Source organism: Zophobas morio, unplaced genomic scaffold (assembly GCF_036711695.1).
Source record: "Zophobas morio isolate AGI-343-1 ecotype UQ-CSIRO unplaced genomic scaffold, CSIRO_AGI_Zmor_V1 ptg000012l, whole genome shotgun sequence".
NCBI classification, from domain to species: domain Eukaryota; kingdom Metazoa; phylum Arthropoda; class Insecta; order Coleoptera; family Tenebrionidae; genus Zophobas; species Zophobas morio.
Window position 1 is genome coordinate 1,631,625 of NW_026972117.1, and position 22,748 is coordinate 1,654,372.

The 22,748-nt window shown below is 30.5% G+C and overlaps 1 protein-coding gene across 5 annotated transcripts in view; it reads left to right on the plus strand.

Annotated features, from left to right (window-relative positions):
* Nucleotides 1–22,748, plus strand: part of LOC135127548 (glutamate receptor ionotropic, kainate 2-like) — a 193,332-nt gene that overhangs the window by 159,633 nt on the left and 10,951 nt on the right. For 4 of the 5 annotated variants that reach the window (XM_064053999.1, XM_064054001.1, XM_064054000.1 and 1 more), the window contains one exon: nucleotides 15,244–15,348. In XM_064053999.1, coding sequence (XP_063910069.1) covers nucleotides 15,244–15,348 — 105 coding nt within the window. Of the gene's footprint in view, nucleotides 1–15,243; nucleotides 15,349–22,436; nucleotides 22,692–22,748 lie in introns of all 5 variants that reach the window. The other variant, XM_064054002.1, reaches the window with a different exon arrangement.

The following is a 22,748-nucleotide window of genomic DNA, read 5'->3' on the forward strand; positions in this document are numbered from 1 at the left end:
GGAATTTCTTCTTTCTAAGCTCATTTTCAAACGGATCTTGTTGATCTCATTTTTTTTTTTTTTAATTGTAGAGGCACGGAGATAATTAAAATTTCAAAAATATCTACTTCAAAAATTTTTAAAAATTAATCGAATGTTTCATAGAAAATAATGACGTTCTTCAATTATCTTCACATCGAGACCAAAAAAATTAAGCGTTCATTACTTTGAACGGTAAATTTTTGGATGAATTTCACCAAGTTAAATTTTTTTCATAAACATCTAATTTTCTCTGTTCTTTGAAGAAATACAGTAAAATCGATGCAACACTTTTATCTTGAGAAAGTTAGGAGTAACACATTTTCGAGCCGTTCATGTTGATGTCGAATTTTTATATAAAAATGGTGGAGGCGCTGGGTTAATTAAAATTTGCAAAAATATTTTAAAGTAATCGAATATTTCATAAAAAATAATTATCTCCTTCATTTATCTTGACATCGAGGCCAAAAATTTTCAACGCCGAATTTTCGGATGAATTTCACGAATTTTAATTTTTTTGAGAAACATTAATTTTCTCTGTTTTTTGAGGAAATGAAGTGAAAATCTGTACATCATTTTTGTCTTGAGGAAATTTAAAGTAGGTTTTTTTCTTTCTAAGCTCACTTTCGAAGCGATCTTGTTGACCTGTTTCATTATTGTTCTTGTTGTGAAAAGATGGATATATATATTAAGATTTTTTTATTGGCCGTGAGCCAAGCGGAACATAATTGTAAAAATCCTTATTTTTCTAAGAGAAATTACCATGTGAAATATGTTCCTAAGTAATAGTGTTATACAAAGAAAATGTATTAATTAAAAAACTAAACCAACAGAGAATCCGTCTCGATCCCAATCGTGATGAATTTTTCATTAGTCGTCAAATCGAGGGGCGGGGCTTAATTGTAAAGTCTATATTCCCTTACAAAAATTTAGCATTTGAAACGTATTTTAAGTTTCTAAGAATAAAAAATCCCTACGATTGAGAGCAAATATTTTGCCTTTTTTTCTTAATATTCATAGTATTCTTTGAACAACACGATACTCAAAAACATGTTTTTAATTTCTCGTAGAGAAATAAGGATTTTGCAGTTAAGCTCCGCCTTCTTGGCCCACGACGAATAAAAAAATAATCCTAATGGAGATAGGGCGGGTGGGCGGGGTTACATTTAGCTTTTTTTGCTAAATATGAATTTCACCAATTTTAATTTTTATCAGAAACATCTAATTTTCTCTGTTATTTGAGGAAATGTAGTGAAAATCTGTACATAATTTTTGTCTTGAGGAAATTTAAAGTAGGATTTTTTTTTCTTAATAAGCTCACCTTCGAAACGATCTCGATGACTTCAATTTTTGTAATGGTGAAGGCGCCGGGATAATTGAAATTTCAAAAATATTTAATTCAAGAATTTTTAAAAACTAATCGACTGTTTCATAGAAAATAATGACATTCTTCAATTATTTTGACATTGAGAGCCCAAAATTAAGCATTCGTTATTTTCAACAACAAATCTTCGCATGATAGTAATAATTAAAATTTCAAGACTTTTAAAAACTCAGAATGAATTTTAAAAAAAAATTTCAAATGAATTTCACCATTTTTTTTTTTTCATAAACATGTGATTGCCATTATCTTATTTTTTTTTAGTAAAAATGGTGCAGGTGATGAAATATTAAAATTTAAAAAAATATATATTTGAAGAAAGAATTTTTTTTTAAATCGTCAAATATTTCACGGAAATAACAACCTTTTTCATTTATTTTGAGCACGAGACCAAAAAAGTAAGCACTGATTAATTTCAACGACGAATTTTCGGATGAATTTCCTGAACTTTATTTTTTTTCTTAAACATGTAATTTTCTCTGTTATTCGAGGAAATACAACATTGTTATCTTGAGCAAATTTAGACCTGGAATAACACATCGTCGAATCGTTCTTGTCGACCTCTAAATTTTAAGATTAAAATGGTGGAGGCGCCGGAATAATTAGAATTTAAAAAAAATTATTTCAAGAATTTTTAAAAAGTAATTGAATATTTCATTGTAAATAAATTAGTTAAACCCCAATTTCACCAACATTTATTTTTTTCATAAACATCTGATTTTCTCTGTTATTTGAAGAAATACAATGAAAATCGATGCAGCACTGTTATCTTGAGAAAGTTTAGACCCGGAATAACACACTTTCGAGCCGTTCTTGTTGATCTCAACTTTTTATATAAAAATGGTGGAGGCGCCGGGATAATTAAACTTTAAAAAAATTTATTTCAACAGTTTTTAAAAAGTAATTTAATGTTTCATAGAAAATAATTACTTGCTTCATTTATCTTGACATCGAGACCAAAAAAATTAAGCGTTCATTACTTTGAACGCTTAATTTTTGGATGAATTTCACCAAGTTAAATTTTTTTCATAAACATCTAATTTTCTCTGTTCTTTGAAGAAATACAGTAAAATCGATGCAACACTTTTATCTTGAGAAAGTTTAGACCAGGAGTAACACATTTTCGAGTCGTTCATGTTGATGTCGAATTTTTATATAAAAATGGTGGAGGCGCCGGGTTAATTAAAATTTGAAAAAAAAACCGTTTTAAAGTAATTGAATATTTCATAAAAAATAATTATCTCCTTCATTTATCTTGACATCGAGGCCAAAAACTTTCAACGCCGAATTTTCGGATGAATTTCACCAATTTTAATTTTTTTGAGAAACATTAATTTTCTCTGTTATTTGAGGAAATGAAGTGAAAATCTGTAGATGATTTTTGTCTTGAGGAAATTTAAAGTAGGTTTTTTTCTTTCTAAGCTCACTTTCGAAGCGATCTTGTTGACCTGTTTCATTTGTTCTTGTTGTGAAAAGATGGATATATATATATTAAGATTTTTTTATTCGCCGTGAGCCAAGCGTAACATAATTGTAAAATCCTTATTTTTCTAAGAGAAATTAGCATGTGATATATTTTCTTAAGTAATCGTGTTATACAAAGAAAATGTATTAATTAAAAAACAAAACCAACAGAGAATCCGTCTCGATCCCAATCGTGATGAATTTTTCATTCGTCGTCAGATCGAGGGGCGGGGCTTAATTGTAAAATGTATATTCCCTTACAAAAATTTAGCATTTGAAACGTATTTTAAGTTTCTAAGAATAAAAAATCCCTACGATTGAGAGCAAATATTTTGCCTTTTTTTCTTAATATTCATAGTATTCTTTGAACAACACGATACTCAAAAACATGTTTTTAATTTCTCGTCGAGAAATAAGGATTTTGCAGTTAAGCTCCGCCTTCTTGGCCCACGACGAATAAAAAAATAATCCCAATGGAGATAGGGCGGGTGGGCGGGGCTACATTTAGCTTTTTTTGCGAAATATGAATTTCACCAATTTTAATTTTTATCAGAAACATCTAATTTTCTCTGTTATTTGAGGAAATGTAGTGAAAATCTGTACATAATTTTTGTCTTGAGGAAATTTAAAGTAGGATTTTTTTTCTTAATAAGCTCACCTTCGAACCGATCTCGTTGACTTCAATTTTTGTAATGGTGAAGGCGCCGGGATAATTGAAATTTCAAAAATATTTAATTCAAGAATTTAAAAAACTAATCGACTGTTTCATAGAAAATAATGACATTCTTCAATTATTTTGACATTGAGAGCCCAAAATTAAGCATTCGTTATTTTCAACAACAAATCTTCGCATGATAGTAATAATTAAAATTTCAAGACTTTTAAAAACTCAGAATGAATTTTAAAAAAAAATTTCAAATGAATTTCACCATTTTTTTTTTTTTTTTCATAAACATGTGATTGCCATTATCTTATTTTTTTTTAGTAAAAATGGTGCAGGTGATGAAATATTAAAATTTAAAAAAATATATATTTCAAGAAAGAATTTTTTTAAAAATCGTCAAATATTTCACGGAAATAACAACCCTTTTTCATTTATTTTGAGCACGAGACCAAAAAAGTAAGCACTGATTAATTTCAACGACGAATTTTCGGATGAATTTCCTGAAATTTATTTTTTTTCGTAAACATGTAATTTTCTCTGTTATTCGAGGAAATACAACATTGTTATCTTGAGCAAATTTAGACCTGGAATAACACATCGTCGAATCGTTCTTGTCGACCTCTAAATTTTAAGATTAAAATGGTGGAGGCGCCGGAATAATTAGAATTAAAAAAAAAATTATTTCAAGAATTTTTAAAAAGTAATTGAATATTTCATTGTAAATAAATTAGTTAAACCCCAATTTCACCAACATTTATTTTTTTCATAAACATCTGATTTTCTCTATTATTTGAAGAAATACAATGAAAATCGATGCAGCACTGTTATCTTGAGAAAGTTTAGACCAGGAATAACACACTTTCGAGCCGTTCTTGTTGATCTCAACTTTTTATATAAAAATGGTGGAGGCGCCGGGATAATTAAAGTTTCAAATAATTTTATTTCAACGGTTTTTAAAATGTAATTTAATGTTTCATAGAAAATAATTACCTGCTTCATTTATCTTGACATCGAGACCAAAAAAATTAAGCGTTCGTTACTTTGAACGGTAAATTTTTTGATGAATTTTCACCAAGCTAAATTTTTTTCATAAACATCTAAGTTTCTCTGTTCTTTGAAAAAATACAGTAAAATCGACGCAACACTTTTATCTTGAGAAAGTTTAGACCAGGAGTAACACATTTTCGAGCCGTTCATGTTGATGTCGAATTTTTATATAAAAATGGTGGAGGCGCCGGGTTAATTAAAATTTGAAAAAAAAAACGTTTTAAAGTAATTGAATATTTCATAAAAAATAATTATCTCCTTCATTTATCTTGACATCGAGGCCAAAAACTTTCAACGCCGAATTTTCGGATGAATTTCACCAATTTTAATTTTTTTGAGAAACATTAATTTTCTCTGTTATTTGAGGAAATGAAGTGAAAATCTGTAGATGATTTTTGTTTTGAGGAAATTTAAAGTAGGATTTTTTTCTTTCTAAGCTCACTTTCGAACCAATCTTGTTGACCTCAATTTTGTTTAATGGTGGAGGCGCCGGGATAATTAAAATTTCCGAAATATTTATTTCAAGAATTTTTAAAAACTGATCGAATGTTTCATTATTGTTCTTGTTGTGAAAAGATGGATATGTATATTAAGAAAAAAAAAAGGCAAAATATGTGCCCCGCCCACCCGCCCTATCTCAATTCTGATGATTTTTCTCTTATTTTTCTAAGAGAAATTACCATGTGAAATATGTTCCTAAGTAACCGTGTTATATAAAGAAAATGTATTAATTAAAAAACAAAACCAACAGAGAATCCGTCTCGATCCCAATCGTGATGAATTTTTCATTCGTCGTCAGATCGAGGGGCGGGGCTTAATTGCAAAATCTATATTCCCTTACAAAAATTTACCATTTGAAACGTATTTTAAGTTTCTAAGAATAAAACAATCCCTACGATTGAGAGCAAATATTTTGCCTTTTTTTCTTAATATTCATTGTATTCTTTGAACAACACGACACTCAAAAACATGTTTTTAATTTCTCATAGAGAAATAAGGATTTTGCAGTTAAGCTCCACCTTCTTGGCCCACGACGAATAAAAAAAATAATCCCAATGGAGATAGGGCGGATGGGCGGGGCTACATTTAGCTTTTTTTGCTAAATATGAATTTCACCAATTTTAATTTTTATCAGAAACATCTAATTTTCTCTGTTATTTGAGGAAATGTAGTGAAAATCTGTACATAATTTTTGTCTTGAGGAAATTTAAAGTAGGATTTTTTTTCTTAATAAGCTCACCTTCGAACCGATCTCGTTGACTTCAATTTTTGTAATGGTGAAGGCACCGGGATAATTGAAATTTCAAAAATATTTAATTCAAGAATTTTTAAAAACTAATCGACTGTTTCATAGAAAATAATGACATTCTTCAATTATTTTGACATTGAGAGCCCAAAATTAAGCATTCGTTATTTTCAACAAGAAATCTTCGCATGAAAGTAATAATTAAAATTTCAAGACTTTTAAAAACTCATAGAATGAATTTAAAAAAAAATTCAAATGAATTTCACCAAATTTTTTTTTTTTCATAAACATGTGATTGCCATTATCTTATTTTTTTTTTAATAAAAATGGTGCAGGTGATGAAATATTAAAATTTAAAAAAATATATTTTTCAAGAAAGAATTTTTTTTTAAATCGTCAAATATTTCACGGAAATAACAACCTTTTTCATTTATTTTGAGCACGAGACCAAAAAAGTAAGCACTGATTAATTTCAACGACGAATTTTCGGATGAATTTCCTGAACTTTATTTTTTTTCTTAAACATGTAATTTTCTCTGTTATTCGAGGAAATACAACATTGTTATCTTGAGCAAATTTAGACCTGGAATAACACATCGTCGAATCGTTCTTGTCGACCTCTAAATTTTAAGATTAAAATGGTGGAGGCGCCGGAATAATTAGAATTAAAAAAAAATTATTTCAAGAATTTTTAAAAAGTAATTGAATATTTCATTGTAAATAAATTAGTTAAACCCCAATTTCACCAACATTTATTTTTTTCATAAACATCTGATTTTCTCTATTATTTGAAGAAATACAATGAAAATCGATGCAGCACTGTTATCTTGAGAAAGTTTAGACCAGGAATAACACACTTTCGAGCCGTTCTTGTTGATCTCAACTTTTTATATAAAAATGGTGGAGGCGCCGGGATAATTAAAGTTTCAAATAATTTTATTTCAACAGTTTTTAAAAAGTAATTTAATGTTTCATAGAAAATAATTACCTGCTTCATTTATCGTGACATCGAGACCAAAAAAATTAAGCGTTCATTACTTTGAACGGTAAATTTTTTGATGAATTTCACCAAGCTAAATTTTTTTCATAAACATCTAATTTTCTCTGTTCTTTGAAAAAATACAGTAAAATCGACTCAACACTTTTATCTTGAGAAAGTTTAGACCAGGAGTAACACATTTTCGAGCCGTTCATGTTGATGTCGAATTTTTATATAAAAATGGTGGAGGCGCCGGGATAATTAAAATTTGAAAAAAATTTTTTTAAGTAATTGAATATTTCATAAAAAATAATTATCTCCTTCATTTATCTTGACATCGAGGCCAAAAACTTTCAACGCCGAATTTTCGGATGAATTTCACTAATTTTAATTTTTTTGAGAACCATTAATTTTCTGTTATTTGAGGAAATGAATTGAAAATCTGTACATCATTTTCGTCTTGAGGAAATTTGAAGTAGGATTTTTTCTTTCTAAGCTCACTTTCGAACCGATCTTGTTGACCTGAATTTTTTTAATGTTAATATTGATCTCAAGAATTTTTAAAATCTGATCGAATGTTTCATTATTGTTCTTGTTGTGAAAAGAAGGATATGTATATTAAGAAAAAAAAAAGGCAAAATATAAGCCCCGCCCACCCGCCCTATCTCAATTCGGATGATTTTTTTATTCGCCGTGAGCCAAGGGGGCGGAGCTTAATTGTAAAATCCTTATTTTTCTAAGAGAAATTACCACGTGAAATATGTTCTTAAGTAATCGTGTTATACAAAGAAAATGTGTTAATTAAAAAACAAAACCAACCGAGAATCCGTCTCGATCCCAATTGTGATGAATTTTTCATTCGTTGTCAGATCGAGGGGCGGGGCTTAATTGAAAAATCTATATTCCCTTACAAAAATTTAGAATTTGAAACGTATTTTAGGTTTCTAAGAATAAAAAAATCCCTACGATTGAGAACAAATATTTTGCCTTTTTTTCTTAATATTCATAGTATTGTTTGAACAACGCGATACTCAAAAACATGTTTTTAATTTCTCGTAGAGAAATAAGGATTTTGCAGTTAAGCTCCGCCTTCTTGGCCCACGACGAATAAAAAAAAATCATCCCAATTGAGATAGGGCGGGTGGGCGGGGCTACATTTAGCCTTTTTTTCTAAATATGAATTTCACCAATTTTAATTTTTTTCAGAAACATCTAATTTTCTCTGTTATTTGAGAAAATGAAGTGAAAATCTGTACATCATTTTTGTCTTGAGGAAATTTAAAGTAGGATTTTTTGTCTTTCTAAGCTCTCTAACCTAAATTTTTTATGGTGGAGGCGCCGGAATAATTAAAATTTCAAAAATTTGTATTCATTTTAATTGTGAAACTAAATATGGTGAGACGCCGAGTTAATTAAACATGCAAAAAATTTCATTTCAATAATTTTGAAGAAATTCATACGTTTAATCAGTTGAAATAATATTCTTTTGTTGATTTTAATTGTTGATTTAGAAATGAAAAAGGCACTGGATTAATTAAAACTTCCAAAAAAAACTGTTTCAAGAATTTTTACAAAATTCGAACGGTTAATCGACTACTTCGGACGAGGTGATCACCTTCTTCATTTGTCTTTATTTGTCTTGCCACCCAAACCACAAAATTCAATATTTATAAATTTGAATCGCGAGTTTTCGTATAATTTCACCCACTTTTTACTCATAAATTAATAGTTTTTTCTGTTTTTGAACAAACACAGGATTTTATCAATTAGAATTTTTGATTTAAAAATGGTGGAGGCGCCGGACTACTAAAAATTTTTAACCGATTTTGTGACTTTAAAATTTTTCTTCAAAAACGGCAGTAACTGTTTTTAAAAACTTATATTTCAAGAATTTCGAAGCATTGCGTCTGAAACAAGAAATAATACACGTTTTAATCACTTCGAAGTGACCACAGATTTCAATATCTTTTCCCTTTTCAAACCAATTTCCCAACTTCAAAGTTTGCATAAAACTTTCTTTTGTTCCGCTATTTCCACAGATAACAGCGAGAATAAGCACAGATTAATAAACGACGCTTATTAAAAAATATGCCCCGAAAGCCAACTTTGTTTGCGTAATTCACAAACATTGGCAACGATTTTGAAATTTACTTTTTTTCTTTTTCAAGCCAGTCGCATCTAAAATAAATTAAAAACCAATTCGGAGAGAGCAAACTGGCGTCCGTCTGCACTATCCTTAAAAACGTGACAATTTTAATCATCCACAACTCTAGTTTGACTAACTCGAAACCCACCCTCCAATTATTCGTTTGACGGCAGACAAACGATTTTCCGAATTACTCAACAAACGGATACAATAAGGGAAAGAGCGAACTAGATCCAGACAAAGCGCAACTAAATATAAAATAACACACACACACACACCCAGCACACAAACAAAAATCCATCCCTTTCCGGCAATAGCTGGTAGCAAATTTCAAAGTAATCGCCCCTATGTAGAGGCAATACACATCTATCGATTCGTCCCAATTCCCGCCAACTTCCTCACGTTAAATTGTCTTTGTCGTCGCAAACTGTTTAACAACAAAGCTACAAATTGACGCTTTCCTTAACTACTTCTGATCATAAAGCTTTGTTTATTCAGACCGAAACAGACAAATCCGTTCGTTAGCTCATGCCGATAAATAATCCGGTTTGTGCCGAAGTGGCTGCTCATAATCCTCGGCCAATTTCTCATCGAAAAGTAAGAAAAATAAGCGCTCGAACGTCGAGTGTTCTTGAATCGGTGTTTGCATAACTCGATATGGCGTTGCTTGTCGCAGACCGATATCGCTTCCAGACGTCGTATCTTGTTTGGAGGGGAAACAGAGGCGTCAGCAATAATATTATAGTTATTATAGTTTACTCCTGAAAACAGTTCAACCGACCAAAAAAATGTGACTGAGAAATTATCATTTTTAACAACTTTAATTATAAAACAATGCCGCTTCATGGCCACAATAAACCTAACGGTTATAGCCCCCGTTGCGCCCCCGACATCCATTAAGATCGCTGAAAGCAAATACAAGAAAAAAACAGCCCCAAGCACCATAATGGCGCCAATATTCCACGCCATTAGCATTCAAATTTCAAAGTCAATTGCGCAAAATTGTCGGTTCATGAATGCGTTAATTATTTCGTTTATTCAGCTCTTAGCGTCACGTTTGCACTCGGGCGAATGAGGCGATTTCAACTATTTGGAAAATCTACGATTAAGTCATACATCGGAAGCATCTTTAATTCGCAGCTGGAGCGATTTTAAAGAAGCGATTTAAAAGTCGTGCTGCGACTCGCCAAAGCTACCTATCGATCTACGGTGCTTCCGCACGAGCAAATGTTACGGCTTAGACAGGATCTGAATGTATAAATAAATTCAATTAGGTGTGGTTTCGGCGGTGCGGCGGTTTATGTAAAAGTTAATAGATTCGGAGCTTTGTTTCCGGTAAATTATACACACTTTCAGCAGCTAAGCGTGCACCGCGTCCTGAACATCCTGATCTCGCGATATTTCTTTTTGCTAATCCTCGCAGTCTATTTGTCGAGGGGCCTTATCGCAGCGCGAATCGAATATTAATCTACCAATTAAGCTCGAAAATGCGTCTAAACCAATAACCCGGATTGAAAGCCATTAAGTTTCCATGCTCTGAACCGCTAAAATTTCGCCGTAATCGCTTACATTGCCCAAAATTAATTTCCGGTAGTCATCTTTCGACACGTGTTACATCTGTGGAGGTGGATGTTCGGCGAAAATAATAAAACTGCCGGGATTAAAGCATAAATGGTTGCTTAATGAGCGAATCAAACGGGAATCGGAGTTGGGAAATTGTGGGTCGTTTTGGAAAAAGTCGCCGTTTAAAAGATTCGTTTGTGTCTTGATTACTAAAACGTGTACGATGATTTGGAGGTGGCGGATCGAAATTCAGGAGTCAGACTTTCATTAGCCACAAGATTATTTTCAATAGGATTTAATTTTCTGAGCACGTCTTTTTTGCCGCGGAAAACTAATTCAAGTTATGCAGATTCAGAAGTCAGGTTAATTTGTTTAGTTTCTGTCTGGATTTATTTTTCCCTTACGGCGTCGAATAGGAGAGAAATGAATTTTTCTCTATGACTCCACAATTTTTACGCAAAAGTTTAAAATTCCGAAAAAGAATCTAAACCAATTTTTTTTTTTGGGACCGTGAATCTGTCCTTGTTTTTCCTATAAGTGGTCAAATAACCGAGGAATTTTTATTTTGGCGCCTCCACCATTTTTCCACTAAAATTAGAAGCTTCCTTATATACTCAAGAAGCTCGGTCTTTATTTTTACTGTAGGTCGTCAAAGAACTAAAATTTGTCTTATAATCCCCACCAGCAATGGCTTGATATTTCAAAAATTTTATACTTATACAAAGTGAATCAAAAAAATTAATGACTGAGCCAGTCCATTTTATTGACCAAATCAAAAGAAAATTTGCTCGCTGCACTCGCATTCTGAAAGTTTCTTTTTTTATTAACTTAGTGTCATAAAAACATTTGCAAATGAATGGCCATTATACCCTGAAAAAATCAACCTACAAAATGCGAGTGTAGCGAGCACGTTCAGGATGTTTCAATCTCAGAGACATTATATTGATTACAAACAATCTTCAAACACAAATTTTCAACAACAATACAATTTTTCTGAATAATTTAGCGTCTCAGAGATACCAAAGAATACTTTTCTAATTACACCTGAAACTGCTCGCTGCGCGCATTTTAGACTTTTTTTCAGATTTACTCTGATATAAGTATGCAAGAACGTGTCTCAACGAAGCTGTTTGGGTTCTGATGTAAGAATAAATCTCTAGAATTTAAAAAAGACTTTTTTAGAAAATAAAAAAATCTCTTCTAAATATTTTAGCTTCTCAGGAACACACAAGTAATTTTTAATATCGCCTAAACGTGCTCGCTGCTCCCGCAATTTTAATATTCTCTTAATTGGATAAATAAAGCATAGATTTTGTTGTAGAGAGTATTTAAAAAAATAAAAAATTTAATTTTCAATTCAAATTTACCCGATTTTTTTTAATAGCACACTATATCTTTTATTTTTCCACAGTACTATGTTTTTCATTCTATTTAGATATAGAAGAATTTATAAAAAATGCAGTAAAAAAAAATGCAGAGAGGTCCATGTGAAAAACGTAAAATATAATCTCTCTTTTTGTTATTACTGACAAATTTTTGATAAAATGACCCCTTTTATAAATTTACAAATTATCTGTAAATTAATAGTTGAAATACCCAAATTGTCGGAAGAAAGAGTTATTTTTCCTGATTTTCGGTTTTTCTTGTTTGAAAATTAAAAAAATTAAAATTCGTTTTTTCATTTTCTTTAATTTTTCAATTTTTCCATTTTTCGGTTTCATAATTTTTCGTTCTCTCAACCTGAATTTTTTCAAGTTTTCAATTTTTCGACGTCCAGATTTTTCAGTTTTTCGTTCCCTCAGTTTTTGGATATATTTTTTTATTTTTCGATTTTCAATTTCTCAATTTTTAATTTTTAGATTTTTCATTTTTTCGTTTCCTCAATTTTTAAGTTCTTAATTTTTGTTTTTCATTTTCCGGATTTTTAATTTTCATTTTCTCAATTTCGTTCCTTCATTTCCTTTTTTTTTTCAATGTTTCTTTTCGTTTGTTCAATTTTTCAATTCCTCGATTTTACAATTTTTCAAAAATTTGGTAGCTTTTAGATTTCTCAATTTTCCGATTTTCCGATTTCTTTCATTCTCCATAGGTACTTGGATTTTACAAAACATTTATTTTTTCAATTTTCCACCTTTCGATCTTTAAGTTTCCCAATTTTTAACCTTTCTTTTTTTCAATTTTTGTTTCTTGAATTTTTCAATTTCTTGATTTCCAGTTTTTAGATTTTTGAAAGTTTTCTTTTTATACTTGTTCGTTTTTCCATTTTTGATTTTTCTTCAGTTTTACAATCGTGCAATTTTTCCATTTTTATGATTCGAAAAGTGAAAAATCGGAAATTAAAAAAATCATAAAATTAAAAATCCAAAAACGAAAAAATTGGAAAAAAACGAAAAATTGCAAATCGAAGAACTTAGGAAACGAAAAATTGAACATTGAAAATCTAAAAATCGAGAAACTTAAAAGTCGAAAAAAATATTCAATCGAAAAATTGGAAAGAAGAAAAACGAATCAAATAGAAAAATACAAAAATTGTAAAATCGAAAAATTATAGAATCGTCGAAATTGAAAAGTCGACAAACTGTAACATTGCAAGATCAAAAATTGAAAAGTTAAATAGCAAGACCTTTACTAAATTAGACATGGAAAAATTGAAAATCGAATAAATAGAAAAGTTTTAAAGTACAATAAATGGAAAAGTTCTAAAATCGTAAAATTGAAAAAGCGATTTTTTTCTTTTATATTATAATTATTATTACATTTTAACATGAAAACCGAAAAACTGCAAATCGAAAAATTTTTAAAAATCCGAAAACTAAAAAATTTTACATTTAAAAAAATACTAATTATAAAATCATAACACTGAAAAATCGAAAATGTGGAAAATCGAAAAATTGCAAATCAAAGAACTTAGGAAACGAAAAATTGAGACACTGAAAATCTAAAAATCGAGAAACTTAAAGTAAAAAAAATATTGAATCAAAAAATTGAAAAGAAGAAAGAACGAATCGAATATAAAAACCTAAAAATTGTAAAATCGAAAAAATATAGAATTGTCAAAATTGTAAAGTCGAAAACTGTAACGTTGAAAGATCGAAAAATTGAAAAAATTAAATTGCGAGAAGTTACTAAATTAGAAATAGAAAAATTCTAAAATCACATTCATAAAAAGACAAATTATAAAATTATAACATAAAATAAAGAAGATAAAAAACCGAAACGAAAAATTGCAAATCGATTAATTGAAGACATGAAAATCTGAAAAATTGAAAATAGAAAACTCGTGAAGTTTCAAATCGAAAAATTGCAAAGTCAAAAAATTGAAACATCCAAATGTTGGAATATCGAACTCGAAGAGAATAGTTATAATTTTTTCTTGTCCAAAATATTGTCGGGTAAAAGATTTATTTTTCCTTGTTTTCCTTGTATCTTGAATTATGTATTTAAAATCACAACCACAAAAAAAAGTACTTAACCTGAATGGGCTCGCTATGTTCGCATTTTAAACTTCGTTATTTAGCTTAATGCAGATATAAAAGTGCAGGAAAGTGTGAATAAATAATTTAGTTTCTGAGAGAGACTGACGAGTAATTTTTAATAACATCTAAACGTGCTCGCTGACTAAATAAATAACGCACACACTTTATTGTGGCGTGAAGAACACGAAACACAGTATACAGAGTATTTAAAAAAATATATCTAACTTTTAATTCAAATTTACTCGATTATTTTAATAGAACACTATATTTTATTTATCTTACTCTGTTTTTATTTTCTTTCTAAAAGGGAAAAAAATAAAAACAACACGATGCAGTAAAAAATTCAATGTTCACTGTAAAAAATTATAAATAATTACAATTTCTTCCTTGTACCCTAAAAATTGTATTTTCCTGACTTTCTGTCTTTCTTAAAATTGTACTGACCTGACCTAATCTGCTAAAATATCGAATATTTTCCTTGCAAAATTTCTAACATAAATGTTGGAAGTAATTTTTGTGGTAATTTTCTTATTTAAGGTAGCAAGTAGAGGACGGTGGGGTAAGTTGGAGCATCTAAACGCTAGAACGCTATATTCTTTAACAAATAATTGTAGATAAGCTCCTTTCTAACTAGAATTTAAATTTCCTTATATACCTTACATCATAATTTTAGATTAACAATTCGATAAATGGAAAATTAATTAACCTATATAATTATGTGCTCGTTTAATTTTTCCATCAGAATAAGTTAAAGCGAATAACGAAAACCAACCAAGTGAAATAAAGGAGATTTTTAGAAAGAATCATTTTTTCTGCAGCAACATAAAACCGTCGCTGTATAAAGGTATATTAGGTAAAACTTTGCAAAACCAAAGATTGATGAACGAATTATAGAAAACTTGCGACATAAATTCAAACATTCACTCGTCGCAAAACATTTTTCGCTTTGCCCTTGTCTCACTCCCCTACCTCCACCACTCCCAACTTTTTCGCACTACTTCAGCAAACGTTCGCAAATTTGAAACATTAGACCTTAATCCGGCCGTGATTTATTAAAACTTTGTTTCTCCCGCGAGCGGATGAAATATCGCCGCCGTCAACATCTCTATTAATTTCCGATGTTGCTAAAAATGCACCCAACACGGTGCAGATAAATTACCCGTTTTCGAAAAACTCCAAAAATCCTGATTTATGAATTTCGTTAAATTGCCGCCATGCGCTCAGACGATGTGATTAATTGCATTATGTTTTCAACCCAGAAAGCGGATTTGGCCGTGGGATCGATGACCATAAACTACGCCAGGGAGAGCGTCATCGACTTCACGAAGCCCTTCATGAACCTGGGGATCAGCATTCTGTTTAAGGTAAGCAAATTCCCGATACGTACGTAGGTACGTCCGAATCGTCACGCTTTCATTTTTAAGGGTTTAATCGAACGGGCGTATTGGATTCCGGCATTTTTAAATCATACGCGGGTCGGTGATGAAATGTGAAGTGTTTTATTGTTCGAAACGGATTTTCCTGGCGGGAATAAATCACCAGAGTGTGAAAAAAAATGCAATGAGATGCGATGTCTTTGAAAGCCACATGTGGAAACAATCGAACAAATCGAGCTTCTTTGGAAAATTATAATATTTATTTTAAAATCGAACAATCAAAGATTGAATAATTGTAAAATAGAAAAATTGTAATGCAAGATGTTATTCTTATTGTACAATTTTGATTTTTTCCAAAAATATGGAGAGCCTTTTTTGTACTCTAGGGATCATGAAGCTTGCACAAAACATGAAAGTAGCAACTCGCCCGATGGACTACAGGAAATAAAAACCCTAACTAAAATGGATTACTTGTTTATTGTTGTTTTTAAAACGGAGCAAAAGCTGCATAAAACAAAGAAGTCGTTCCACAAAAGCACAAATAACAATCCCCCGTTTCATTGTCCTAAAACAACATTATTTCACATTTATTTACGGTCTGTTGCTACAAATTGAATAAAAACATGGCCCGGGAAGAACAGGCCCTTCCAAATATTTGACAAAAGTTCAAATAGCTTGAGAAATCCGCCGTTTATTCTCGTTATTTTCTCATAGCTACGTTGTTTCGAAAGGGATGGACTCATTCAAATGTATTTCGAGTCATGTAATATGTATTCTGGGTTGCCTATGTTTACTTAATGCTTTTCAAACGCACAATGGACGTCCTTGTTTTTCGTAGATTACACGTTGTTGGCGAACAACCGAAACACCCTCATTTTGTTGTTAAAAATAACTACACATTACGATATTTATTAGTGTTTGTGTTTGTTGAGAGAAATCCTGAATAAATATCGTCTCGGCTAGACAGATCGAAATAGTTGACTTAGTGGTGGCCTTAACAATGGTCATTGTTCGATGTTCGTGACGATGTTGAAGCCCTTCACAATCTGACTGGTTGTGCTCACCCGAGCTTCACTTACTCCATTGTCGAGTAACGTAGTTAATGGATGTTTGCACACCAGAGCGAATTCTAATACTCCTAGTTTCGAACTATGTAGTTATGTGGAATAAATAAACAAAAATAACATTTACACTTGTACGCTTTTGTTTCAACAATCAGTGCCGAAACCAGAGAATATTTAGGTATAGGCGAACCTTGTGTTAGGCGCCCCTCCTCTATACATAAAAAAGCAATTTTACAGAACAGTTTTATTTATGTTTTTTAATAAGTATGCAAAACAGATACTATGATAAAATATAAAAAAGAGAAAAAAAAATCGAGATTATACATATAGGTATATAATATCATTGTTTAAGTATTTTATAGTTGGACAACCTATACGGACAATCACTTTCCCATGTACAAAAGAATGAATATATATTTTACATCTCACTCGCTTCACTATGAAGTGGCGGTACCTTACGAAAGGGGGTAAAAATAGTCCGTAAGCACGTGATGTCGATAAGGTAGTAAACGGACGTATTAATCAGTACGTTGTACGGGGAGCAGTCACAAAATAAGTAAACGTACGTGTTGAAGACTTTACTGTAATATATGTATATGTAGTGCATACCTGTTTCAAGGTTAAGGTAACAAAAATTTAATATTATCGCGGTATACCTATTATCCATGAATTGCATGGCTAACAAATATGCGTCCCTTCGTCCACTTTAAAGGTATACGAAATTAAACGACCACTACTTTAATTAATAAGTAACAAGTCATCTAATTTGCCTCCAGAATAACATGGATTATCATCAAACTATGAACACCAAATTAATTCAATATGAACATCTTCTTACGTATTTTTTTTTATTAACAGTAGTCAAATCATTAAATACATATTATTTTTGAAACTAAAATGCATTTTATCCTAAGATTGTATCACAAAATATTCATCACCATTTAAATATATACGATTTAGACATCAAGAAATAAATTTAGAATTGCAAAAATTATACTAAAACAGCCTTAAATGTGTCTTGTATGGACGTGCTTATCAGTATGTAGGCATTTTAACGCACAGCAATAATCGTTCTTGATGAGTAATGACTGATGACTACTGTAACACAGTAAATCCTCGAAATCGAAAATTTAAAACACTGAAAAATTCAAATATGGGAAAATTGTAAAATCGAGAAATCGAAACATAAAAAAATCAAAAAAATAAAAATTTGAAAATCTAAAATTTAAAAATCGAGAAATTGAACAATCGGTTAATTCAAAAATCGAAAGATCGAAAAATTGGAAAATCGAAAAATAAAAAAAAATTGGACAATCGAAAATTTAAAAATTCCTAAAATTGAAAAATTGAAATATAGAGAACTGAAAACTCAAAAAATCGAAAAAAATTAATAATTTCAAAAATTGAAAAGTTAAAATTGAGAAATCGAAAAACTGAAAAATCACAAAATTGAACGAAATATCAAAAAATTAGGAAATTAAAAAATTGAGAAACAAAAAAGTAAAAAAATCAGAGTCTAAAAATCGCAACCTTAAAAAATCGAAAAATTGAAAAATCAAAAACCTGAATAATCGAAAAATTGAAGAACTGAAGAACTTAAAAATCGAAACTTTAGGAAGTGGAAAAATGGGAATATAAAAAAATAGATTAATTGAGAAATCCAAAAACTAAAAATTCAGAAACGTCAAAATTCGAAAAATAAAAAAATATTGAAGAACTAAAAAATCGAAAAATCTAAAATTTAAAACACTGAAAAGTTAAAATATCCTAAAACTGAAAAATGGAGAAATCCAAACATCACAAAATCAAAAATAAAAATAAAAATAAAAATCTAAAATTTAATAATCGAAAAACTGAAAAATCAACGAATCGAGAAGTCGAGAATTTAAAAAATTGGACAATTGAAAAATCGGATAAATCCAAAATCGAAACATCGAAAAATCGAGAAACCGAAAAGCAAAAAATCGAAAAACCAACAAATCGAAAAATCGAAACATTGTAAAATTCAAAAATTGAGACATCGAGAAATCGAAAAATCAAAAGACAAAAAAAATCGAGGAGTCGAAAAATCGAGAAGTCGAAAAATCAAAAAATTGAGAAACCGAAGTAGGCCAAAATCGAAAACTTAAATATGGAAAAAATTGATAAAGCGAGATTGAATAATCAAAACATCGAAACATCCGAATCTCAATGAATTGAGATCTCAAAAAATTTAAACATTCGTAAATTTAAAAAATTAAAATATAGAACTTGAAACTCGAGAAACTGAAAAATCTAGAAATTTAAAAATTAAAATATGAAAAAGTTGAAAAATTGAGAAATTAAAATAAAAAACAAAAAACTGAAAATCCAAAAATAAAAAATAGAAAAATCTAGAAGTCGAAAAATGAAAGAATCGAGGTATTGAAAAATATCAAAACTGAAAGAAATATCCAAAAATTGAGAAATCGACAAACCAATAAAGCGAAGTCGAAAAATCGAAGAATTGAAGAACTGAAAAATCGAAACTTTGAGAAGTGGGAAAATCAAAAATAGATTAATTGAGAAATCAGAAAACTGAAAATTTAACTCAAAAATTTGAAAAATTCAAAAATTTAAATACTGAAGAACTGAAAAGTCAAAAAATCGAGAAATCGAAAAAACTAAAATTTAAAACAATGAATAATTAAAATATCGCAAAATTGAAGAATCGAGAGATCCAATTCAATTTGAAAAATTGAAAAATCGAGGCATTGAAAAATTGGAAAACCCAGAAATTGAAAAGCTCAAAAGAAAAAAATTGAAAAACCGAGAAATCCAAAAATCGAAACATCGAAAAATTCAAAAACTTGAGACTTCGAGAAATCGAAAAATCGGAGGATCGAGAAATTGAGGAGTCGGAAGCCGAAAAGAAAAGTTAAAAATTGAAAAATTGAGAAATCGAACAATCAAAATAACGAAACATTTGAATTCGATAACTTGAGAAATCAAAAAATTGAATAATCGAAAAATTTTAAAAAAGAAAAACTGGAAAATCAAAAATTAAAATTCAAAAAATCGAAAAATGAAAAATTGAAATATAGAAGAACTGAAAACTCGAGATATCGAAAAACCTAGAATTTTAAAAAATGAAATATTAAAACATCGAAAAGTTTAAAAATTGAGAAATCGAAGCATTAAACAGTCCCAGAATTGAAAAATCTAAAGTTTACAATAAATGAAAATCCAAAAAGGAAAAAAGCGAGAAATCAAAAAAAAATCCATCAATTCAAAAATCGAAAAGTCGAAAAATTGAAATATTGAAAAATTTCATAACTAAAAGAAATATTCAAAAAATTGAGAAATTAAAAAATTGGAAAATTGAGAAATCGAAAATCTAAAAAAGCAAAATTGAAAAATCGTAATCTTAAAAAATCGAAAAATTGAGGAATTGAAGATGTGAAAAATCGAAACTTTAGGAAATCCAGAAATGGACAAATAAAAAAAATACTTTAGAAATCGGCAAACTGAAAATTTAGAAACGTGAAAATTTGAAAAATTGAAAAATCGAAATATTTAAAAACCGTAAAATTGAAGAGGACAAAAATTGAGAAATCGTATCATTGAAACATCGTAAGATTGAGAAATCGAAAAATAAAAAAATCGAGAAATAGAAAATTTAAGGAATGGAGGAATCGGAAAAGCCCAAAATTGAAATATTGAAAAATTGAGACATGTAAAGTTGAAAAATCGAGAAATCGACAAGTCGAAAAATCCCAATAGCGTATTTAGGTATAAATCACAAGATCAGGACTATTCTACTTTTTAAAATTTAAATACATAACATTATAAATTGGAAAATGTTGATTTTTTTTTTCCAAAAATCTTGACGTCTAAGGTGAAAACTCGACACGGATGCATAAACCGTAAACGGGGCCAAACTACCATTTTACTCTTGTAAAATTTGGAGATTGCGTCATTTCATTGTTCGTGACAAATTTTGGAGAGTGTAATTTGATAATACAATTTGAAATGTAAATTTTGTCATTCTGGAACATTATGTATTAAATCGTTAAGATGTTCAAGAACTTTGTTCACTTATTCGTTGTAAAGTCCAATGGTCGAAATGGGTTAGTTCTTCGTAGTGGATGTGTATCACATCAACTCTAACGAATATCGGTTTATAGATAAATCGCTTAAAGCCGATATTGGCCTGAGTGTGCTTTGGTTTGTAGATCAAACAAGTTCTCAGGCGACGAAAAATTGCATGTGAACCTATAAGGGATTTTTTCATGCCTTAGAAAATTAAAAAGTAAAAAATACAATAACAAAAATTTTAAAATGCGGTTTACGAAAAATTAGTTGACCTGTGCAAAGAAGAAAATTTTGGAAACGCTAACAAATATGACATCTTAAAAAAAATAACACTTGAAGAAGTGCTTTCGGCGTAATGTTTTTGATGCTCGCGTGAACAAAATACTCTATGTCAGTGTGCAGTGCGCAAAGAGTTAACTGTGCAGATCTAGCCGAAAATCCGAAAACCAAATCGCTGTGTGTAGGGCCAGCATAACGGAAGTAATAAATCATCCCATCGGTTGAAGAACGTTGGGTCGGTGCACTGATGTCGGTGTTATGTCCCGAGAGGTGCCCAATACACCCAATAAAATGGAACAGACAAAATAAAGCTTCAAACATGATTATTTTTATACTAAAATTCTGAAGTTTATAAACTGCACATTTTATTTATTTATTTATTTATTTTATCTTGTTTTCGAACTATAATAAACATTTCAAACAATGTCTGTAACTTATTTTAATGTAAATTACATTCATGTGGTTAACAAAATCAGATGTAATATTAGTGTGATTTTGACCTTATTCTAGATTTTATTACAGCAGAACGGCGTATCCTTTTTAAATTTTAGAAGTTACGGAAACTAGTTCAAGAAACAATTAGTTATCTTGGATTTTTGGAACAAAATCTAACAAAATGTCCGATAACAGCAATTGTTTTTCATAGAAACAAACAGTCTTCAAAGCAGCCTTTAACAACTCGATATTACAAACATGCCTCTTAAATTCTTTATGCGTTTTTTTCTCTCTTGTAATTATTTGCCGAAAGTTTATGTCATTCTGTTATTTACTTTGAACATATATTTTCATTTTGTGTTAATATTTTTGTAACACCACGAATCTAAATTTTACTTAAAATCTTGTTTTACTTTAATCTTGTAAAACTAAACAATTATACCAGTTTAAAAACCCGTGGAAAGTTTCTGTCAGTCTTCAGATATAGTCAAATAAAAATATGCGTCAAATTCATTTAAATTCAATTCTTTCTTATCACGTTACAACGCGTTGCTTCATATTTTTTATGTCAAGTATATTTTCATATTTTGTACATATATGTTTATACACATTACTGTTTACGGAACAATGTTAATTATGGATTTATGGATAACTCCTCGTATAAGAGCAGAGTGAAGGGTGTTTGCCTTTGCTAATGTTTGATGGCGCCATCTGATTTAGAGTAAAATAAACCTAATACGTTGGCTCACTGTAGTGAAAATGCGCGTTGACGAAAAATTTGTCCCACGCCCCCTGGATTCCTTGTCCTAAAGCTCACTATTTAGGCGAAGTAAAATTTGTATTAGGTTGTCCAACTATAATATACTTAAACAATGATAATATGTATAAATATGTAATATGTTTCTGAGTTTCCGTTCAAAATAAAAAAAGATTAATATGACATAATTCTTGGTACAACATAATTTTTGGACGAATTTGGCGCCCCTTGCCGTTGGCGCCCCTAGGCAAGGGCCTACTCGGCCTATAGCTAGTTTCGGCACTGTCAACAATAACCTTCACATTTCACAAAAGATGTTAATGATACGTAATTAGTTCTTTATTGTTTTCGTTGTTCTTCGACTAATTCCACGCAGTGAACGCACTCTTAATTTAGTTTAATTCTCCTCCGACGTGTTGTTCGTTCACCATCCGCAGCCACCACGCATACCAAGCAGCAGCGGCGTTTCATTAGTTGTTGTTGTCCAGGTCCCCACCGACAAGGAATCGGCCTTCTTCTCCTTCCTCAACCCCCTCGGCTACGACATTTGGATTTTTGTAGGGGGCGCCTTTTTCATGTCTAGCTTTACCCTGTTCACCTTAGCCAGATTCACCCCTTACGAGTGGGTCTACCCGCAGCCCTGGAAGCGGAACAATTACCTAGTAAATCAGCTCAGCATGTCCAACAGCTTCTGGTTCATCACCGGCACCCTCCTGCGCCAGACGTCGGGCGTCAACCCCCAGGTAGCCCCGCGTCGGCCGCCGCCGCTATCACCCTCCACCGCTGCCCCGGCAAGCGTT